This window comes from Rissa tridactyla, chromosome 1, assembly GCF_028500815.1.
Source record: "Rissa tridactyla isolate bRisTri1 chromosome 1, bRisTri1.patW.cur.20221130, whole genome shotgun sequence".
NCBI lineage: Eukaryota > Metazoa > Chordata > Aves > Charadriiformes > Laridae > Rissa > Rissa tridactyla.
This window is the reverse complement of record NC_071466.1, coordinates 27970928-27994536: the sequence shown is the minus strand read 5'-3', so window position 1 is coordinate 27994536 and position 23609 is coordinate 27970928. Positions and strand designations below refer to the sequence as shown.

The 23609-nt window shown below is 43.3% G+C and overlaps 2 protein-coding genes across 3 annotated transcripts in view; one reads left to right on the top strand and one right to left on the bottom strand.

Annotated features, from left to right (window-relative positions):
- Window positions 1-960, top strand: part of LOC128904172 (probable tRNA methyltransferase 9B) — a 48157-nt gene extending 47197 nt beyond the window's left edge. The window contains 1 exon segment of the mRNA XM_054188125.1: window positions 199-960. Coding sequence (XP_054044100.1) covers window positions 199-860 — 662 coding nt within the window. The 3' untranslated portion in view covers window positions 861-960.
- Window positions 961-11770: 10810 nt separating this feature from the next.
- On the bottom strand, window positions 11771-23366 carry RFC3 (replication factor C subunit 3). Of its 2 annotated transcripts, none has more exons than XM_054182754.1 (9): window positions 23166-23366; window positions 21382-21519; window positions 20592-20659; window positions 18238-18335; window positions 16549-16730; window positions 16176-16312; window positions 15949-16047; window positions 14654-14723; window positions 11771-12973 (listed from the first exon to the last, which is right to left on the bottom strand). In XM_054182754.1, the coding sequence occupies exons 1-9, from the start codon at window positions 23250-23252 to the stop codon at window positions 12782-12784; spliced, it is 1071 nt and encodes a 356-aa protein (XP_054038729.1). In that variant the 5' UTR covers window positions 23253-23366; the 3' UTR covers window positions 11771-12781. The 2 variants fall into 2 exon arrangements, with proteins under 2 accessions (XP_054038729.1, XP_054038738.1); XM_054182763.1 differs by lacking the exon at window positions 23166-23366 and adding an exon at window positions 22861-23049.
- Between the last annotated feature and the right edge of the window lie 243 nt (window positions 23367-23609).

The window sequence follows — 23609 nt, the reverse complement described above, 5'->3', positions numbered from 1 at the left end:
GTGGAGAACAAAAATCAATTCTTCACAAGGACAAAGAGCTGGCTTTGAACCAGCCCTGTCACAAGCTGGATGGGACTTCAGAGGTACACAGGACAGCAAGGAGCTCGTCCTGTGGAGGGGAGAAAAAAGCACCGTGCATGGCGTTAGAGAAATCGCTGAGACGGTCTCTGTTCTGAAGATCACTTGACTCGGTATTAGGTGTGGGTGATCAGCGGCACCAAGAAGAGCTCATTAGATACTGCAATTACGCTGTTCAGCTGAATGAATTAAACAGAGGAAAAAAAGTTGGAAAAAACAGAGAGCACGGATTTCTGGAACGCGCTTCTGACTCTTTTCTACATCGCAAACCAAGTTTTGAAAATAAAACAGCTTTTGAAGTGGCTGTTAAACCTGTGCTGCCCGTGTCACGCCGCTCGAAGGCTCTCAGAAGTTGCTATTCAGAATTAGGGCAAGCAACTATACAGCTCCCTATGGCTGCAGAGAGTCTTCACAACTGCAGCGGAGTGTATTTACCTGACCTGATTTCACATCAGAAAGAATTAGCTGTCAGACAACTTAAAATAGACCATCACCCAAAAGAAGGGGCTTTCTGCCAACCTCTGAACGACAGGAGAACGGGCTCTTCTCTGCAGAAAGCAGTCAATGAGTGCGCCCTGGCCACGCAGAGCGAGCAGCAGACAGGTCCTGGTGCGGCCTGGCTGAGATACTACCACGTTTTTAAAGAAGGGGAGCTGGCGGAGCTGATAGAGCGTGATATTCCTGAGCTACATATTACTCATTCCTACTTTGACCACGCCAATTGGTGCGTGATCGCGGAAAAGACTGAAGTGTGGAAGATCTGGGAGAAATTTCCTTATTGAAATGCGCAAAGAATACTTAGGGGCTTTCTTCCTTTTGAAAGCTCAGCGCCTTTGAAAAATCTTTCCTGAAGCTTTTTATAGCCTTGGGTTTGATTTGGGGGAGAGGGGGACGTATGAGGAGGAGACTGCTTTGAAACTCTCAGGTTCTGTGACTTTGTTTTCTTTGATTTGGTTCTTTTAATACATCTCTATTGAATTATTTTTTTCTAGAGTTGTTATTCCAGACTGAGCGCATTTTAGCACACTGATCCCTTTTCATAAACAGCTGCTAGCTGTGTTTTGTTGCTTGAAAACAGGTAAAATGCAGTTGGAAGGTGATTGCTGGGTTATTTTTTACGTGTGCATTAAAAGTCTTTGTTATTCATTTATTACGTTCATTTATCACTATATAATCATTCATGTCAACTTCTTATTTTAAAATTTATTGTACCCTGCCACTTGATGTAACATAATGCGGGAAGTAACTGAAAGATGCACTCTTTTATTGCGGTTCACTTTGTCAGCCTGTATGATACTTCCAGTCGTACGAGACAGACAGTCTTTTGTGAGAATTACTAGGTGGATAGAGCCCTCATGGCAGAGGCAGTAACTCATGACACTGTCACAGTCTAGAGATCTTTTTCATTGCCTTGTAGCAGTCACAGCCAAGAAAGCAAAGAGATATTTGCCTCCATATGTGCCGCTACATGACCCCTCAAAAAATTTGTTTTAAAAACGAGCTCGACATGTATGTTTAAGGATACAGCATATATAAATATGATAAACCGGCTTAAGGATTGCTCTTTCTCCCTGTCAGCAAAACTACGAGGAGTCAGAAGGATTTAATAACTCATTTAGATCTGTACTGTGAATGAGCATAGGAGAGAAAAGTGGTCCAGTGACCACTAGTCAACTGAGAAAATATTTATTGACATCAGCATGCAAGACGAATGCTTTTATCTACAGACTCGCCTTTCGCAAAGAAGATCAGATTCATTATCCAGTTCTTATAGATAAAGAAACGGAGGTGAATAACTTTGCGTAAGGTTGCAATGTAGAGTAAATATTTGAAAGAAAAAACCAACAGAAATCCCAAACAACAGGGCTGCAGTGCTGATGATTATTTACGTGCTGGGGAGGTCTGTCCATGGTTTTACTTCCTGCCTTTGTTTCTGTGGATTTGTGTATCAGCAAGGCAGACATCAAACTTGTTGCCTGAGAAATAAGCCCCTGCGTATTCTTTACGTGTCTGTCAGTAGGAGAAGCATATCATGTTTTCCAACGTAGCATGGCACCGTACAGTAATCTGAGTTTTTTAATGCAGCTTTAATTCAATTTGGGTATAATATCTGTAATCACATTTCCTTTACTTCCTCCCATGGAGTTCACGTCAGCGGTATCATAGTACATCTTGTATTTTCAGGTGGAAAAGCTAGAGGGGCTAATCAGTCTCCTCCATCTGTAATGACTGCCTCTGCAGTGCTCCTTTTCTTTCCCTAAACATTAGCACCGTTGGGCAAGTGCAGAAAATAATATTCAGTCACAAAATGTTGCTGCTGTTCGGCTCCGACAACACCGTTCCCTTCATTTTGTATGCTTTTTTTCTATTGCCAGCAGGACTCGACAGCATCTCCCTACTTTTCAATGCAGCTTCAGGTTGCGCGAAGCAGCAGCAGCGGCAGCACGTGTCAGCTCTGAGCCTCTCCATCACGTCCCGCTCCTGCTGCTCAACAGCGCACCAGAGAAATGCCTTTGATCGTAGCTGCCGGTCCTTGCCCTCAAGCACACCTGATGTTTATTTTTCCTGGAAATGAACACGGGTATTTTAACTGAACCTGACTGGTCCTCTTGGAAGAGTTTCGCCTGCTCCAGCGTCCCCTGAAGGAAAGGTGCTCATCATCTCCAGCTCTTCCCTAGGGTGCAATGAGCCACCACTAGATTTCTCCTGATGCTGATACCCCTGTCTGCCTGCTCCAGGTCAGACGTTCCCAACCAAGATCCGTGTCACAGGGGCAGCACTAGCCTAACTGAAAGGAATGTTAATCTCAGGACAACTGTCAGTGGCTCTAAAAGCAAACCTCCCCTTCTACAAGGAGTTAATGTCCTTGTTTTGAAGGAGACAAACTGCAAAGGCCCATTTCTTGTGTGGCAGAGTGCTGCCTAAGGCATAGACTAGACCTGCTTCCACACAGGATGGCTTCCACTCATGATGGTTGCCTCTGGAGGGGGCTGAGTGCTTCCTGGGATCAGAATAGATTCAGCTTCTTGCAAACAAAGCCGCCCCAGGACAGGGCCCTGACTATGCAGGGAAAGAAAGCAAAAACGTGGCTTGCTTTGGAAGGATCATGTATTAACGCTTCCTCACATTTATGCATGTCACAAGTGTTATAAAGCCACAAGCTCTATTTGAAATTCTCTTTTTGATCAGGATGCCAGTAGCAAAACCAGGACTGAGTTCATTTCTTCATTTCTACATCACTGTCTGCATTTGTAGTCCTCAGGGTAGGCGCTACCTTGTGCCAAGGGATATAGCAGGGAAATGCTCTGCACTCCTGAGCAGTGCTTGGTCCTAATTTCTTTCCCTCTTGTGCTCTTTGCTGTTCTGAGCTGGATTTTAGAATAGAAAGGTACAATTTTTCTGGCCTCATTTAGGCATCTAGGCTGTAGGACTGTATGTAAGTCTAGCTTTGTGCCCCATATCGCCTGTGGAGTTAATGGCAATAGCCCCTTTAGAGGATGAACCATGAAATAGACTTTGAGGTGCTGTTGGGATTAGAGAGCTCATGTTCAGCACCAGCTCATCTCTTTCCATTGCTTGTGGAAGGAGCTTAGAGAGGAGCTCAGCCTTAAACACTGATTCTTGGGTACTTCAGTTAGGAGAGATGGATCCTACCTAGGAATCTGTTAAGTTCTGAGGATGGAAATAAGGAGCACGAACAACAGTTAAATCAGAAAGATTCATCCCCGACTCCATCCTTTGGCCAAGCTGTGCTGCCTACGTATCCCTATTTTGTAGGAACCATGCAGGAAAAATCATTGTAAAGCCGGGAAAAAAGAAAAAAGACAAAAAGCAGCAGCCCAGCAGCCTAGCTCAGCTCTTCCTTACAGCATCTGCCACTCTGAATTTATGGTCATTTGAGGCTTCACATGTCCAAGGGACACATTTCAGAAAAGCTTCCAGTGTCGGACACTATGTCTGATCTACCAATGATGATCACCTTTACAGATGCTATTAATAAAGTCAATGTCTTCTCACTTTTTCTGATTTGCAGGTCGCTAAAAATCTCCCAAATCTCAATTTTCTCCACAAACAGTTTCTGTGCTGTTCCTAATTCACTTTGTGGGCCCCTGGGAAATCGTCCACAGCCATTCCAGGATCCACGAGCGCAGCTCGGGGTCCTCTCTTCTGGGCTTGCCACGTGGGGCACTGTCACATCGAGCCCCACGCAGCCCACGTGGAGCTGGCACGGTGGGTAGCTGCAGCCAGCGCTGCTCACGTCACTAGAGCTGAGACTCTGTGAGCGCAGCAGTGTTTATCCTCCTTTGGCGTAAACAGGTTTGATGAGTGTGAGTCTGTCATCGAAGATTTTTGCCCACTGGGTAAATGTCTTTCTTCTAATTGTCTGCTAATTGGCAAACAGCTAATCCCACTTATTATCAAAATTCTTTCTCCAGAGAAAACTCAGCCAAGAGTTTCATAAATCCTTTTCCCTCATCCTTTTTAATTTTAAAAATCGTTCCAAGTATCATTTGGTAGCTATCACCTAAGGAGGTGTTCTCTTTGAGTTAATCAGCTCCTGCAAGGTTATCTGTGATCTATTTGAAAGTGTCTTAGCCAGCATCTTGCCTCCTGTCTTAATTAGTAATTACTGGCCTAAAATTGTCACTTACCATAGGCATTTGTACTGCCCTCTCAAATAAAAAGCGCCCATGAAATTAAAAGTGGAAGAAGCCTATCAGGTCATTTATTCTATCCTCCAAAGTGCATTTATTATTCATGGTGTGTGGCAGGGAACCCAAGCGTAGGGTATGATTGAGAACACCACAGTTAACTCGTCTTTGAAATGTAAATACAATTAATGAGTATACCTGTCTTCCCCCAGGATCTGTCCTTGTCTGCTTTGTCATTCTGACTTCTTTCCTTCTTTCCTTCTTTCCTTCTTTCCTTCTTTCCTTCTTTCCTTCTTTCCTTCCTTCCTTCTTTCCTTCCTTCCTTCCTCCCTCCCTCCCTCCCTCCCTCCCTCTTTGGTGGGGATCCTGATTTCCTTTCCTTCTTTCTCACTCAAGAATGAAAACAACATTTTGCAGAAGGTTTCCAAGTGGTAAAAAGCACAGAAAACATTCCATGGATTTCTCAAAACGTGTGCTTTACTAGCGTGCCTTACGGATTTCATTGTGACCAGGACTGTGCTAAGTGTCGCCTTCATAATCTGGCACAACAAATCATTTGATGTGAACATATTCTTGCAAGTTTAAAAAAGAACACCAGCTTGCTCACAGTGAAAGCCCACATTGGCAACATTTAGCTCCAGTGAAACTGTGCCATTCACTGGCTGTCACAGGCTTCCAACTAAAAGCATCACATTTAATAAAACAAAGTAAATTGTCCCAGGCAAAACCATGAACAATTCTTTGGGGAAACATTGCATCAACCAAGACAGGGAGCAGGACAGTGGGTCTCCATCTCCCTGTCTTCAATCGCCTCATGCCCAAACTCTGCTCTTTATAACTGTATACAGTGGCTTGAAAAGAGGTTACAAATACCCGAGAAAAGTATTTTAAGTGAGCCATGCCAGAGTTGGCGTAGAGCCTTTATGGGAACCTGAACAGAAAAGGCACCTTCTACAAAACCAGTCTGGCTAGTAAAATGCAAGCTTCCTACTGATAAAGCCCAGCAGCCTTTTTTTAATTTTTTTCCCGCCAGCACTTTCCCTTCACCCCCATATTCAGGTGTCTCCACACAGCTTTGTAAATAAAATTGAAAATGTGTCCTACTGCAGCCTGCTGATCTACTACCTGTTGGAGCACAACTTCTTCCAAGCAGAGGAATGTTCCATTTCATGTGCGGAAAGTTGAGTGGATGTAGCAGGCGGCCAGCACAGCTGAGTGGGGATCTCCAGACTGAGCTCAAATGTGTAAAGGAAGGTTCCACTTAAAAATCTTTAGAAATTAGAAAATTAGGAAAAGGTTTTCCCTGTGAGGGCAGTGAAACGGGCTGCCCAGAGGGACGATGGATTCTGTCTCCTTGGAGATGCTGAAACCTCAGCTGGTGAGGGCTGAGCAACCCGGTTTGGCTGGACCTGCTCGGAGCAGAGGCTTGGACAAGATGACCTCAGAGGTCCCTTCCAACCTACAAGCACCAGAGGCAGGAGGCAGACCTTGTCTTTCACAGGCAAGGTTGCTGACGAACTGTTACCCTGGGCAAGGCTTGCCAGCCACAGCCAAAGAGGCTGGAATGGGAACAGGTACATGCTGGGGCATCGGGGCAGAAAGGGGCAACTCTAGTGCCAGCCTGGCAGAAAAGGAGGTGTAAGGGAGTTTAAGATTGGGAAGATTTAAGACTAGTTGGAGGATTACAGCTACTGCGTTTAGGGTGTCCTCATGGAAAAGAAGCTCTGGAACACTAGAGAGTAGAACACTCTGGTGTTGGGAAGCAGCTCTGGGTTGGGAAGCATTGACTGTGCTGGGCAGGAGGACCTGGGCATTGGTGGCAGTAAAGCAGGGTGGTTTGAGGGACACAGCAGCCTGAAGCTTCATGGGGGAAGGAAAAGTACTGTGGCTACCTGCAGATCCCATGTTTTAGGGCAGGGAATCGTGCAGAAACTGCCTTTTCTTCTTCTGTTCTTGGGCATACCGTAGCCATAGACATATCCCAGGACAACTGCTCTTTCAAGTGCCTTCTCATGCACCAAACCAGGCTCTTTTGCTTGCTCTCCTTCTAGCCCATGAACCATGGCTGCGTTGACCATATCAATGAAAGGGGTGGAGTTGCCCCCTCCTTGAGCCCTGCCAACCCCATGGGCTGTTGGGGAAGGCAGGTGAGCGAGCTGGATTTGAATTGCAAATATTAAACGGTAGCTAGTTCATGGACCATCATTTTCAAAAATTACAGTCAATTTGCCCTTTTACTACTATTTTATGAGTCCAGTCTTTTCATTTCCCTCAAATGCAGCTGCGCAGACCACTGATTCAGCAAATCTCACTGGGGCTTCAAATGAACGGTTGGGTTGGAAAGGCAGGGACAACATCAAACAGATCAGGCACAAATACACAATAGAATCACGGCGGAGGCAGAAATTTGACATCTATTTTTAACCTCTAACTTCCCCCATAAATGTACTGCTAGATAACAGTAAAATGCATTAATAAGTATATTAAAATGAACCTATCAACTGGTAAAAAAAATGAATCTCCCTAGTTTAAATCTCTTCAGATGGAGCACGTGCAGAATCCAGCACTCCCACCACTGGTTGAGTGGTCCGGCCTTCGGAAAAGCATGAGCCTTGCTCACCTCTTACAAGGGTTATCCGTAGCTCCCTGCCTAGGGAGATGGTTCCCAAGCAGAGAGACATCTCCCTCACAGCTGTCCTTCAAGTGTCTAAAGCTCCCCTTGCCTTGTCTTCATGCTTTCTGGTAGCTGACCTCCTCTACCCGTCCCCAGCCACTCTCAAACTGGCTCCTGCTGTTTCCACCCGCCTTTCTTCTTGGAAATCAGTTTCAGGCATTTGAGCTTCCTTTGCAAACCAGGTGAGAAGGGGACCTGAAGAAGAAGAGAAATCTCAAGGGCAGCACATGGTTCAAAGGGACCCTGGACAGAAGATGGCGTAAACAATGTGGAGCTAGGAACCGGCACGCCAGTGGTTATCATGGCACAAAATTACTTTCGGAATAACACTGAGAAGTCTGTGTAGAAAAATAATATTAATTGACTAACTTCTGTGAGACGGTCCCTGAGAAAGAGTTAAAAGTAACCGCGGGACTTCCATCGTTCTAAGAAGCTGTAATTTTGATTAAGAGCTGAAAGTCCCTTAAAGGATTATCAGGGACATATTCCTGATAAAGTACCTCATTGTATCAAAAGCAGAGGTTTCCCTTGACACAGCAAAATGGACATTCCTCCAAGCTGCAGGTTACTCCTGTCTTGCCGAGCCACCCACCCACACTGCTACCGGACCACTAGTGATTTTGATGGAGCACTCTGGCGTGGCAGTGAGGACACTCCCAGCACTGCATTACTGCAGGGAAGCAGGAGACAGCAACCTTAGCTGTTGCCCAGCATTTTAGATGATATCTCACAGCGTCTTGTTCCTAAGACAGGCTCCATAGTGATAGACCGACACCTACTCCATGTCCATGGAAAGGGGTGAAGATCAGCTCCAAGAAGGTTCCAGGAGAGAGGTGGAGATGGGTGCCCCAGCACCTCTGCTAGGAGAAATGCAGATGGAGCAGTGGTGTCAGGGGTGAAGTTACGTGCTTCAGGCTCCTTCTGCTTGTATTATCTCACTCCTGTTTAAGAGATGCCAAATCCATCCCCACTGAAATACCACCGAACGCTCAAATGATTGGGACAGTATTTACCAGCTGCAGGATTGCTGGAACAGAGTATACAGTTTCTTCCAGAAGTTCACCGCGTACACTGTACACAACTAGACAAGAAAATCTGTTATAGGAATGTTTAACAGCTAATAGGCTCATTTTTTCAGACAAGCAAAGCATCCACTGCTTTTTTTTAAATAAATCCTGGGTTAGGCCCCAGTTATCCTAGTTAATTTGGACAGAAAATAATTTCCATTTTGATGATGGAGAAAATTCCAATTCAATTCCTCAATGTATTGAGGTTAATGGCAAACTCCTTTAATCTTGGTCATTTCATGATGTGACCTGCAACTTGCCTGACATACTATTGATTAGCCTGCAGGGCACATTCGACAATACGGGTTAATTTCTTTTGCACACGTATGTATTTAAATTCCTTCCCTCCTTATGAAATATAAAGATCGAGAAAAGTATTTTGCCCTCCAAGAACGAGAAGCACATTTCACTGCCACATTAAGACAACTTCGGTTTAGCAGACTACAGCTCCGGGGTTTGGGTTGGGTCGGGTCATTGATTGAAATCCAATGCAACAAATTCATACAGCACTAATTGTTAGCGCAGGCAAAAAAACGTTAAGCGAGAAGGATTAAAGGCTGCTCAGGCGTAGCAGAGCTCTTTCCAACAAAACAAATTACAGCTATTATTTTATATCAATGAACTGTAATAATCTTGAATTCCCTGCACTGGAAGGAAAAATTGTGATAATGAACTCTTCTCTTACCTACCTTACCTTCTAGCCTGCGATAATCAGGGTAGTTCTTTGGTAGCAAGGGGACATTCCTCATGTCAGCTTTGCTCAAATGAATTTATTTAGCAAAATACATTTTAAAAATCATCTTCCAATCACACAATATGTTTATTAGGATTAACGCTTAAGTAGAGTTGTTTACCATGGATGTCTAAAAATAATGAGATTTTAAAAATAACTGTTTCTCAGAGGAGTTAACGCGTGGACTTCAGAAATACAGGTTGGGTGGAGAATGGCTTGAGAGCAACCCTGAGGAGAAGGACTTGGGTGTGCTGGTGGACTAAAAACTCAATATGAGCAGGCAATGCGCACTTGCACCCCAGAAAGCCAACTGCATCCTGGGCTGCATCAAAAGAAGAATGGCCAGCAGGTCCAGGGAGGTGATTCTGCCCCTCTACTCTGCTCTGGTGAGACCCCACCTGGAGTACTGTGTCCAGCTCTAGAGCCCTCAGCACAAGAAGGACATGGACCTGTTGGAACGGGTCCAGCGGAGGGCCACGAAGACGATCCGAGGGCTGGAGCACCTCTCCTGTGAAGACAGGCTAAGAGAGCTGGGGTTGTTCAGCCTGGAGAAGAGAAGGCTCCAGGGAGACCTTATAGCAGCCTTCCAGTACCTGAAGGGGGCCTACAGGAAGGATGGGGAGGGACTCTTTATCAGGGAGAGTAATGATAGGATGAGGAGTAACCGTTTTAAACTGAAAGAGGAGAGATTTAGATTGGATATTGGGAAGAAATTCTTTACTATGAGGGTGGGGAGGCACTAGAGCAGGTTGCCTGGGGTAGTTGTCAGTGCCCCTCCCTGGAGGTGTTCAAGGCCAGGCTGGATGGGGCTTTGAGCAGCCTGGTCTAGCGGGAGGTGTCCCTGCCCATGGCAGGGGGTTGGAACTAGATGACCTTTAAGGTCCCTTCCAACCCAAACCATTCTGTGATTCTGCGTGATTCTGTGAATAAAGCCTGAATGCACGACTCGCCCTTTGCACCGCTGATCTTTGCAGAGCAGAGAAAGTTTTAACTGAAGTGGTGGCTGTCTCTAGTTTCTTGCTCATTTTTTAAAAAAATTGGTTTCACCTCTGGCTTTCTGTGCTAGCATGAAGCCGACTCCTCTGCAACCTCTTAGACTTGTTCAGTGCTGGAGTCCCACCTGGGTGGGAGCAGCCTGGAGTTTTCATTTGGAACTCGCGGGAGGTGACGCTGGATGAAAGCAGGGGTAATCCTCTCAGTGTGCAGTTCAGAGCAGGTCTCACAAGATGAAATCAGCTGAAGAAACGGATCACCTAGAGGTTGGTCCTGGGCTATTCAGTGTTTAAAAGCCTGTCTACGCTGCCTCTCCCACTTGATCTGTGAGAGGCGTGCAGCGCTCAGTGTAGGTCCAGCACAGTGCCCACCCCAGAGACCCTCCTTACCAGGCTAAGGTTCTGCTTTTCTGGTAAAAGGCTTACATGGTAGCCTCACGAGGGGAAAAAATGGCAGAAAACGCCTTTTTTTTTTTTTTCCTGACAATCGCCTGCTCATACATTCCCATCAGACCCATTTGCCAGTGGGATGGGGGTTGCTGGTCCCTGCTTCCTCTAGCACAGCCCAGGCCCTCAGTTCTGCACCACGTTGCCTCTAATGCTACAGCTACCCAAAAGGGAGGGGAGGTGGCATCCAAGGCGGATAGCCTCTAAGGTGTTCCCAAAAAGCACAGCTCTTATTGATCATTATCACAGAATCTCTCAGGTTGAAAGGGACGCCTAAGGATCATCATGTCCGACTCCCTGCTCCTCACAGGACCACCTAAAACTAAACAATATGACTAAAGGCATTGTCCAGATTCTCCTTGAACTCCACCAGGCTTGGTGCCGTGACCACTTCCCTGGGGAGCCTGTTACGGATACTAAGGTAAAATTGCCTTAAACAATACCGTAGGAAGGAAAAATGTGTGCAGAGACTTACGAGATACTGTGCCCATGTGTTTAAATTTGTGTGTGACTGGAAGACAAAGAGGCAGGAGTCGGATCAGCAGGGAGAAATGCTGGCTTCCAGGAACAGCAGTAGCCATCTCCTCTCTCAGCAATCCCTGGTCATTATCCCATTTTTCCATCCTTGCCTACTCTTGATTCATCCCAGGTAGAACAGGATAGAAATGAAACTTCAAGAAGAGGCAGCAGAACACCTGCTGAGAGATTCATGTTGGGGTTTCGGTCTCCTAGACAAAGCTGCTGAGATCTTCTGGAACCAGCAAACCGCTCCTCCACCTCCTCCACCTGACAAACCTCCGGTCCAGCTCCTGCCTCTCCCCCCTCCACAGCAACACCGGCCCTGTGCATTTCAACTGTATTTCCCAAATCCCTACGTATATTCCTCTTCTCTCACATTAGTTAATGGGGTGGGGTTGGGTTGGTTTTTTTGGAAGTATTTCATCATCTTTTGACTCCTCACATGCTATACGTGTAGTAGGCCTATGGTAGTTTGTTCAGCTTTTAAAAATAAGTAGATAAGACCAGGCTCCTGAAAGAGCAGGCAATTTGTACATGCAGTAATTATGACCCCTCTACCATTCTCCTGCTCTTCTTTGTAATAGATTTCAGTACTCATTTCCACTATCACTGACTAATTTAATCATTTTCCAGGGTCTCTGACAGTCAAGACACTCACACTCTACCAAGTGCTGCAGATTTAGGTGACAAGAGCAGATGGAAGAAAAAAAAAAAAAAAGAAAATAATCCATGTTCTAGACTTCCTCAGTTTTAAGGAGACCAGTTGAGCATGAAAGAGGCCAGCACCATCTTACTGATAATGAATGTGTGTTCATATTTTTACAATTTATTTTGCCATTTTAGAAGTATCACATACCAATTTAAGAAGTGAAAGAAAATTTGTTAGAAGTGGAAACCTTACCCTTGGTTAAACCCCACTCAAATGAATAATCTTCACCTGAACAGCGTTATGTATGTCAAGGTGAACCCAGAAGTGTCAGACAGCAAGTGGACTTGCTTTATATAGGTATGTTCCTTCTGAACAAATGTTGTCAAACTGATTTACAAGCAACACAAAAGCATTGCTCATCCACAACTTCAATGCAACTGCTTACAAACCAAAGTCGGAAAACATTCTGTGTCATCACACCACAGAAGACAGTGTGGCTAAAATAAAAGAAGCCAGACAAACAGCGAGATACGTAAATGAGGAGGCAGAACGTACACAGTCAGACTAGAACTTATCACAACATGGAAAAACCATCTTTTGCTCACAGCCTTGCCCATGAGCAATCAAGAGGCAAGCATGCAGCACCCATGTTCTCTCTTCTTAATGTCAGCTTACAAATACTGCAAAGCAACTATGATCTTATACATCTTCCAAGGCAACTTGTTGTCTTTCCGAAAGGCTAATGTATTTTGCATAGATCTAAAGACGGATTTGAGGCTGTCAAACAATCCATCTGGTTTCTAAACCTGAACAAACATCGTTCTTTAGTTCACTATGCCTTGTATTAATAGCAAAATAAAATATTTGACTTTGAACTAGACACACATGCAACCAAGCATGGACAAGTAGACAACGTTTGCAACATTCCTGGCATCATGACACGATATTCTGTGTACGACTTTGGGCAGAGTTAGAACATCATGTCATCTAGTCCATCCTCCATAAACTTCTTGTAAATTGCCATAAACTTTGCTACAAACGCTTCCAGATGATAAATGGCTTTGCTGCCCAGTTGCAGGCGGTGCTCATAGAAGGCCGCCATCTGTGCGACTTCTCCTTTCAGTTGTCCATCACAGTTATTTAGAAGTTCTGTCAGGAGGCCCTAAAAGGAGAAAAAAAAAAAAAACAGGACAGTATTTGAAAAATTATATTTTTTTTTGTTAATGGGATAACCTCATTTCTCTGAAAATAGACTATGACTAGTAGTTCACTCACAAATCCAACAGAAAAGACATTCAAGAATCATTACATCACCTACTTGACCGAACTAGACTCATGGAACCACGTCTCTTCGGAACCTTCTTTCAAGATAAATTCCTCGTGTCAGAATAGATGTTACCTATTGTGTTCTTATATGGGAAAAATATCGTATACTGCAACTACTTATGCCTTAATAAATAAAATAAATTAACCCAATCTCCAAATACTATAACGTCTACTGCATGCAGGCACATGGCATCTTTTACCAAGATAGCAAGTGTATTAAAATCACTTATTTCCCTATTTTGACAGCATCAAGCACAAAGAGAAACAACATGAATAAATAACAAGGAAAGGCTTATTTAAAGTTTATCTGTTTATATTTACATACATATGTATGTGTAGACACACACAAGATACTTTACAAGAATACTCCAGTCATTGCAAAAAACCAAAAATGCAGTATTCTGCATCCGAGACAGCAATAAAGTCATTGCAAATCTGTCTCTATTAAAACAGCCAGGATTAATTGAGAAGTATCTCTAGAGCACTTTAAGATTATGAAAAGAGAGTAGGCAGAGAAATCCACCTTTAGCCTGACAACAACAGTCCTCAAACAGGGCAATGCAAAATCCACTTATCTGCCATAAGAAAGGAAGGTTAAATAAACATCTAACTACCAAAACTGTCAGAAAGCAGAAATCAGTTAATGCCAAAATAAATTTATTATCTTGTAATTATGTTTGATGGCAAAGTCCACCTATGATAAGTTGCAAACATTGGCTTTAATCTTTCTTCTGCTCTAGCTTGCTTCGGCATCCTTTCACCCTGCCTAAATTAAAAACACGCATGTCCCATTTGCTTTTTTCTCCCAAGATGACTTCTGTCTTTGAAGAGACCTGCTGATCCAGCATCCTTCAGAAAACCTCTCCATTAGGCCATAGCAAATACTGAACTTATAACAAAGTTATAACTTTTACAAAAGAAAACAAACCATATCAAAATTAGCACATAAAATAGGTATATGCCTCAATATAGAAACTGGACTTAGAAATCTTCACGGGGACAAAGCACGTCCTCCTTTGTTTTCACTCAGCTACAATACTGCTGCTCTATAATCACAAAACAAATTTCAGTAAACCATTCAACAGAGGTGTAAACAAGGAAGCCTGCAACAAAAATAAACTACATATTTACATTTTCCAAATTAGAGAACAGAAGCTTCCTGCCCTCAAAATCTACACAATTCAAAAACATCATGACTAAATATATTTAGGTATGAACCTAACCAAACAGTCCAGTATATTGAGTGAGGATAGCGAGAAGTGAATGCTATGTATCAGTGTTTGCAGGAACAAGGTCTTTAATTACTGCTTCAGAGCAATAACCTGGACTATTAGAGTTACTCTAGTGGAAGAAAAGTACCTTTTGGTTACTCACATCTATTTGGAAAGGACACAGGTCTTCATCGATATTTGGATAATCTGCTATATTTTTGTGGGGTTTTTTTTTTTTAAACTCAAAATGAGACTGTCATAGTGTTAATGCTTGTAACACCTTAAAAACTATGTATCTGAATTACCTTCATTATAATCTCAGGAGGAATGCAGTGTGTCAGAAGTTCATAAAGCCGTCCACGGACCTCTAAGAGCCTGTTGGAAAGACACCACAAAATATCAGAAGTATGTCCCCAAAGCGTACTAATGTGTTTGCGCTATTTGTGAAATATGCTGCAGGAAAAAAATTCAACCCAAGGAAAATTTTCTCTGTTTTTGGTTTTGTCTGGTATTTTAAACCCAAAAGCATTGCACAAATCAGTTTTAATTCATATGCTACATACCACTTTTTATTCGAACAGTAATATAGATTACATATACTCCAGTTACAATGGTCTCAGTTAATCTAGAAGCTGGAAGGCTATTAGAATTTGTCTCAGGCTTGTCTCCCTTTAATTCCCCGTCATATCTAAATTATTATTCACGCTTAAGATTAGTGAGAAGACACCACAAAATTGATTAGAGGCAGAAGATTCATTTACACTGTTTTTCTGTCTTCATTGTTTACAAGAGGGGTTAAGGTGATCACTTGGCAGAAGGTGACACAGTTATCCGTTCTCAACTTTTGATATCAGGAGGTCAGAGGCTACAAGCATTTAAATTAAATACAAGAATTTAAGTGACATCTCATGTACTATATGGAACAGACAAAAAGGATCAGGCTACGTATATGACACCGAGATGGATAAAGGGGGCAACTCCTAATGCGCTTAAACTCAATGATTTCTCATTTCCAGTTCTTTTACAAAGGTGCATTGTGCTAAAGACGGTGAAACAGACGCTACAGAAAGAGTGGTCAGACACTGGAACAGGCTGCCCAGGGAGGTGATGGAGTCACCATCCCTGAATGTGTTTAAGAGTCGTTTAGATGTGGTGTTAAGGGATATAGTGTAGGGGAGAACTTTGTAGAGTGGGGTTGGTGGTTGGACTTGATGATCCCAAGGGTCTTTTCCAACCTAAATGATTCTATGATTCTATAAATAAAACAACAAAACGCACACACATGCCACAGACACAAAAAAAGGAGACAGCACAACATGCAACTAAGCTTATGCTCACTTTTGATTACAAAGCTTCAACAGAGAAAACCAACAATTGCTTCAGTCCTTGAAGCTCATTCAGCCTCCTCCAGTAATTTTAAAGCTGACTTCCTCTGCCTGCAAAGTACCAGCTCCAGCAGAAATGCCAGCAAATTTTAGTCATATGTAATACAACTAAAAGTAAAGATGACACATTTTTAAATATAACATTATTTTTTTTTTAATGTTTGAGAGTACACCAAAACCATAGTTTATAGCTGCAAGCAAATGTATTCACCTACCTTTGTGGTGTCTGTTGACCAACAATAGCATTTGCAGTTTCTCTCAAATAAACTTCCCAGTCCATCTCAGGAATGTCTTGATCAGCAGTAAAAGGATACCTACGTAGTAATAATAATATTTTTAAAAAATTAAAATCAAAGCAAACTGTCACCTATTCTAACAAGGCCTCAGAAGTAAGTTATGTGTCTGCAAGTGTGATTTATATTAATTTTTAGCAGTAACTTACTGTTGTACTCTGCAGGATTCACACATAAGTAGTGCTTTCCGAAGATTCCTGCCAGATTTCTCTGCAAGCCTTTGAGCCAGTTCTGGCGGAAGCGTCAGGCCTTCTTTCTTACACACACTGGACAAGACATGGCAGATCTAGACAGGAAACAGATAGCAGAGAGTGCAACATTTAGCGACCAGTTTAGCACCTACCGATTCTCCTGTTTGACACATTTCTGGACCAGAGATAGCAGAGACATGCTTGACAAGTCACCCACCACAAAGAAAAACTAGGTCACTTTGTGGAAGTAAAGTTCTTGCTGTGGACTTATGAACTATTTATCTAGTAAGAAGTTTTAAATAACTAATTTTTGCGTCTGTTTCAAACATACATCTTCAATGCTGGGAGCAGGCACTCGTACAGCCAGGCATCTGCTTTGAATAGGCCCTATAATTTTTGACACGGAGTTGCAGCACAGGATCAACCTGCAGGTCGCCATGTATTTCTCCATTGTTCTTCGCAAAGCATGCTGAGCGTCTTTAGTGAGTTTGTCAACTTCTGTTAACAGCACCACTGAAAACGGAGTAAAAATAGTGGAGTTTTTTTTATTAATACCAGACCTTTCTAAGAAAACGAGTACTTTGACATACAAGCGATAACACCAAAATAAAAGATACAAGCAGAAAGAGGCAGCATGGTTCCACAGGCAGGAAAAATCAAGATTAAGACAGACTGCATGCTTTTTTGGCTGTATAATCTTCTGCTCTTTCACACCCTGGAACGTCAATTTCTTCAGAGCAGGGCCTGCAACACTTCAGTGCCAAGAAATAAAGCAGGTCGGTGTACAGGCTTTCACTTTCCTTTCATAATTAGTACAGTAACTTTCTAAAGGAATTTTTAAGTAAGAAATGCAAAAGGATTTATGGCATAAGGACATATAAAAACCCACAAATTTCTTCAAGATCCCTCGATACACTTTATATGTCAATAAACCAATGTCTTAGCTTAACAAAGGAGTAGTAGAAAGCTGCCTTATTACTGTAGCTGCAACACCTTTCCACGGTCTTTTAAAGAAAAAAAAAGTGAAAAAGGAAAACATGTTTCAAAAATGCTTCAGAACAACCAGGAGACACCTAGTACGAAGCAGCTAACCTAACCAGCTACCTTCTGCAGGTTCCTCCACAGGCAACTCGGAGATGGCTGATTTCAGTACTCTGAATAGTCCGGTGACAACAGCCTGGAGGAACAAGTCAGCCCAACAACTCTTCTCCTGTTTCTCTTCTGGTTCTATATGCAACCTAAGGAGAGCAGCCAGCTTACCAGATACTTTGAGGTGCATGGTATGACTGCAGCTGTAAGGATATATACGGCAGTAACTAGTAGAGCCAATCAGTGTCTAGCAGCTTAGGTGAAATAGAGTATTTCCTGAGAACAGTGAGGAAAACAAGACAAAAATACTAAATCCATGACCATTTTCAACTAATTTCTGCTCTATTCTATCTGTCAATATTCCCTCTCTCCTTCAATCTCGTTAGAGAGTTCTGATTTTTCCTTCACTTTAGTTTTGGGGAGGAAAAATAAGCCTGTTGCGGCAACATGCGTCTTGGAAAACTCTCTGAAAGCCTTCATTTTCCTACCCAGTGTCCTTCCGTACACTATGGATAAAATGCTTCTAAACTTTCTGCTTAAGATAGCACATCCTTATCCTGCCCCTCAACTCAATATTAAACCTTGGTGGCTCATAACTCAGCTGCTACTGTAGATTGTGAAACTACGTTACAGCACATTTCAGTGGTAGACTTGGGAAAAAGACAGCAGGAATCCCAGCTCCCTCTGCCTAGCCACAGTCATTCAGCTACACTCTGTCCTTCTAAGAAACCAACACAAGAGATAACCTCATACTCAGCATTTAACCACTCAAGATATTTCCACAGTGGAAGAAAAATGGGAGGTTGTTTAGTTTGTGAAAGGTTCATATGTGCCCTCATGCAATATACAGGTACAAACAAAACAGTCAACTGAAATCACTGAAAAACAAGTTTAAGAAGTACTTTGACTTGTTTTAACTGTTTTTACTCACCTTTAAAATCTCGTTGAGTACTTGTCTCAAGCTGTTGGGATTGTGCTACTGTCTTCAAGAGTTCCTGAATTACTACACGGTCATTGTTTCCTGCATCACTGTACCAGGAGTTTGAATAAAACTTGTTTTAAAAAACCTTTATACTGCATATAAAATGCATCATCTTAAGCAGCCCCTTGGTCAAACAAGAATGCCAAAAGAATTCAGAAGCTATTGAGGTTAGACTTAAGCTCAACAGAACATACTTTGTTGAAAGTTACCTTCCCAATAATAAGAACAACCCAAAGCTTATACAGGCACAGCTGGAACAGTAGCACTGTACTGGGAAGTCGTGAAACCGTTGTCAAGTGTTTTATTAACTCTTTAAAATAGAACTTAGTTTTCTGGTATGAGAAATCTAAACTTCTGTTACTTGTAATTTGGGCAAAGACATGTAACATGAACATTTTTACCCATTATGGGAAGAAAAATTAAGTCTAACTCCTCTTAGAAGGTAGGATAACATGGGGAAATACTAGATTTCCTTCCTGCCTCTTCTCCTTACTGTCCCCTAGAGTAGCACTGCACAACCTTCTCAGCCCCCAGGTTAGTAGGTCAGCTAGCTTGACTCAGATTGGATGACCCCTGACTTGCAAGATAAATTACTGAAAAAGCAAAGAAAAAGAGGGGGAGAAACCCCACACTCTTTAGCACCCCCAGACTACTGCCTTCACAGCAGCAGCAGTGGCTCTGCAATATTTCCCGGGCAAGGAAATGAAAAAGGCATTTGTTGGTCCTGTCGTAGTGACCACTCAACCAGGCCTTCCACATTCTTGCCCAGAAGGCAGCAGAATGTACAGAAGCACATTAGCTCAACAGTTCACAACCTGCTGAACAGGATACGCTGACTTTGACTGCAGAGATCTACCCTTCTGCGAGGGAGCAGACCTGTGACTACAGTACAGGGGGGGCGGGGGGGTGGGGAAGGAGGCAAACCAAAACAAGTTGGTTCTACTTATGAGCTAGGCCAGTTTTGGGAAATGGAAAGTGATTAAAATAGTTTCCTAATATTTAAAAATAAATTATTCTCTACAGTGACAGAGAACCCAGGGTTATAATTTCATAATCCTTGATATTATGTGACCACAGCAAACACTCCAGGAAAATAATGAAGAAAGGCAGAGTTAACACAAAAATGTTGGCCCTTAATTCTTTACACTACCTCCTACTCAGGAGAACCCATTTTAAATCATCTATCCAAACTAGTCAAGCGACCAACAGCCAATGGTTTGGAATTCAAACAATATCCTCCTTTTAGAGGAAAAAGAACAGCCCTATCTAATAAAGTTCTGTAATAAATATAATATCTGCATAGTCCTTCCCAGAAGTTAATTTCCTTTCCCTGTGAGCCATTTATCATGTTCCGTATTACTGAAGATGCACAACGTGATTTCACAGTATAATAATTCAATCAAACTTCACAGACTACAGCACAGCACATGCAGGTTCACTGTCTGGTCAGTAGGGCTGTATTAGAATACCAGCAATACACAGAGATTAGTTGCAGAACAAGCTTTTAAAGGAGACGTGATACATGAGAATAGCATCTAAAATGCAGAGCAACATGAGAAAAAATTTAGCAATAAGCACAAAGCTTAAAGTTACTCCAGAATACACATTTTCTTGTAATTGCAACCCAAACAACAAAGCCAACACAACCAAAGTCTCCCAGTGGACAATGACATTTACTGTCATGTGATTTAAAGCAACATTAAAGGGTTTCAGGTAAATACAAGTATTTACTTTGGGTCAGTGAACTAACACCAGCAATTTCACAACTGTCAAAGATGACACAGAGTACAGCATTATAGCTTCTATCATTTAAATCAACATCTGACCTCGCTCATGACATGATTCTCAGTATTTTGTAGTGCTGTTTTTACCCCATGCTCTAAACTCTTAAAATAAAGAGTTACTGGGTAGACCTTGCTTACTTTCAAATCATTTCATTTTTGTATTTGTGAGAGAACTAACAACATGGGGGTGTTGGTTCCAATAAAAGTTCTCAATATCAACCTAAATAGTCAAATCTATGAATCCAGAATTGTTACGCAGTCCTCAACATCAGCATGCTTGCGTGGCTAGTTAAGCAGAACATTACTGTCTTTAGGATACAGCAATCCAAATTTTTGTTCATTTAGAGCTGTTCAATTAAAAATCCTCCCCTGTTCCCCTTTGCAGTCCAAACCCATAAAACCATTATTTAATTTGCCCAATAAATTGGGCATTCAGGCCCTTATATACCCAGGTTGAAACCACTTGCAAAATGACCAGCGGCTTATATTTGAAGTGTGACATTTTTACCATACGCTTACCTTGGGTTAACTTCAAGGTGATAATTACTTGCAATGGTGCTAATTTCAATTTTCTTTTTAGAAGGTGCCTATGTAGAAAGTAAGCATATTAAACTTCAGAAAGAGTGTTGTAAGAACCTGATGCACAAATTTATCTTACAGACAAAGTTGGCTGGATCACAGGCAAACCAAAGTCTCAAAGATCAAAGAACTGCTGAGACACTAGACTTAAGCATCTCCTACCCCCCAACCCCACATGTTATATCCATAACAAGGATTTTGAATGGATAGTATAACCTTTTAAAAATAATCAAGTAAATGCCTGAGACCAAGGCAAATACAACTGAATTATTTTTTTTCCTAATGCTGAAATTGTCACTATGGGAATAAGAAAACAAGTTAAAACTTGCATATATGAGAAAAGCAGTGCTAATCATTTAAAAAACATTTTACAGACAAATGAAATTCTATACATCTAATTGAGATCTAGTCTATCACAACACATCCTATAGTCCAAACTGAACCGTGAGGAAAAAAAAAAACCACCCACCACAACAAAAAACAATAAACAAACACAGAAAACAACAAAGAACCCCCACATCCTCCTACCCGTGAAGGCCTAAGGAATAGGAATATCTGGCAAAAGCATTTGTCCAAGTAACCAAACTAGTCTGATTAATTACATAAAAGATCTTGAAGGTACTGATTAAAAAAAATAATTTTAAAACTCAAATAAATATAAAGGTCTCAGCAGAAATGTATCAGTATATAAATATCCACACTACTTTGCAGCAGATGGCAGTTTTTTTACCGTTATACTCTGATGCTCAATCCTCAGTTTTTCCACTCCTGCACCGTATAATTCCCTTAACAAACACATGATTCTTGTCTTTTTTCCAGCTCCTGATGGTCCATACACCAACAGGTGGGGGAAGTCACCACATTGAACCTGAACCCAAAGCAACAAGATTAGTTAGATACAGCAGTACTTTCCTTAAAAGAAGCGTTCATCCTTCCACTCTCACCCAAGTTTACATGAAATGACTTTTCCAGATGCAGCTCATTCACAACATAGTACCTAGAATTAGAACTCCTGAATTTCTTTGCTGCAGTGATATTTCCTATCATCTTTTCCTGAAGACCATATGTAACTCATTTAACTCCAAACACCTTACCCCTCAAAAAAACTCAACCAAAACAACCCCAAAATCCAACAAAAAACCACCCCAGCATTTATATACTTTCCAGGGTTTCTAGAGGGCCAGATGCAATAAACACACAGTAAAAAGGATTAAAACAACATTTAAAGCCTATATACACAAATAAAATTACGTCTGTGTACCTATACATAATTACTTGGTTGCTTCATTTGCAAGCCTTGAACCTGGGCAAACAAGTAATAGATAGCCTGTACTTCAGTTAGGAGTTTGTTTCTTGAAAAGCTAAAAAGCATGACCTGGAGAACATCTGGCCAAATCCCATAGCCAGAATTTACATTCATAGAATGGTTTAGGTTGGAAGGGACCTCAAAGATCATCCAGTTCCAACCCCCCTGTCATGGGCTGGGGCACCTCCAGGCATGGGGCCTCAACAGCTGCTCTGGGCAACCCATTCTAGTGCCTCACCGCCCTCATAGTGAAAAATTTCTTCCCAATATCTAATCTAAATCTACCCTCTTCCAGTTTGAAGCCATTACCCCTCATCCTATCACTGCATGCCCTTGTAAAAAGTCTCTCTCCAGCTCTCTTGTAGGCCCCCTTCAGATACCATAAAGTTGCTATAAAGTGTCTCCAGAGCCTTCTCTTCTCCAGTTAGATATAAGGCATAGAGAAACACAAAGAATGAATCGGTCTAGTGAAGACAAGTCCCCACATCGTGGGGACTGGGGTGGGAGAAGTCCTTTAACATCCAAGCAATTACATAGCCCTGAGTTTTATTCCCAGCTGCTCATCTTAAAACATCACCTAACTTTAAGGAAACAAGGAAGAAATTTTTCACTATGAGGCTGGTGAGACACTTGGAAATATTTCCCAGAGAAGTTGTAGATGCCCCATCCCTGGAAGTGTTCAAGGCCAGGCTGGATGGGGCTCTGAGCAGCCTGGTCTAGTGGGAGGTGTCCCTGCCCACGGCAGGGGGGTTGGAACTGGATGATCTTTAAGGTCCCTTCCAACCCAAACCATTCTGTCATTCTATAAGGTAAACTCGATTTTTAGAGGTCCTGAACGTTCACAGCTAAAACCAGCAGGAAGCGCAAAAACACATCACTCCTGAAAAAGCCAAGCCACGCCACCTATTTCTTCGCAGCCTCTTCCTCAGCGCACAGGCCACCCTCCCCAGCGGGACGCGACGCCAGCGGACCCCCTTCCCACCCGCGGGGACGCTCCCCTGAAGGCTGGAGCATGCACCGAGGGGAAGCTCCCGGCCCTGCGGGCCCGCAGACGCGGCTCATGGGCCGCAGAACCCCGGCTCCGGGGAGGAGAGAGGCCCGGCGGCGGGCTCGCCTCAGGCGGCCGTCACAGCTGAAGGCCGCGGGCGGAACCCGCTAAGGGAGGAGGCCGCCGAGCGCCGCACCGGCGGGCCCGGGCGCCCCCTCACCAAGTTGCGGAGCTGCGCCGCCTGCTCGCGGTGGAAGTCCAGCCTGCCGAGGGATCCGGGCCGGTACTTGTCCACCCACAGGCTCATGGCGGTTCAAAAGCGCGCGTCGCCCAGTGCGCAGCGGCGGCGGGAGGAGCGGCCAGATACGGCGGCCGCCCAGGGACAAGCTGCAGCGGGGCCGCGGAGAAGGCGGAAGCGCGCTGTCGCCCCGCCCCAGTGCGACGGGCTCCCTCAGGCCGTCCCGGCCGTGAGGGGCCGCCACGCCCTCGGTCCCCGCCGGCTTTGGGGTGTTCTCCCCGCAACAAATTCCAGCTTTCCCCGCTGTGCCCCGGCAGATTTTGTGTTTGAAGCGGCAGAGCTCGTGCTGCCAGGGGCGGCAGACGCATTTATGGCCAGCTGGCCATGGCGGGGTCCTACGTTCTTGTATGTGTGTGGGGGAACGCT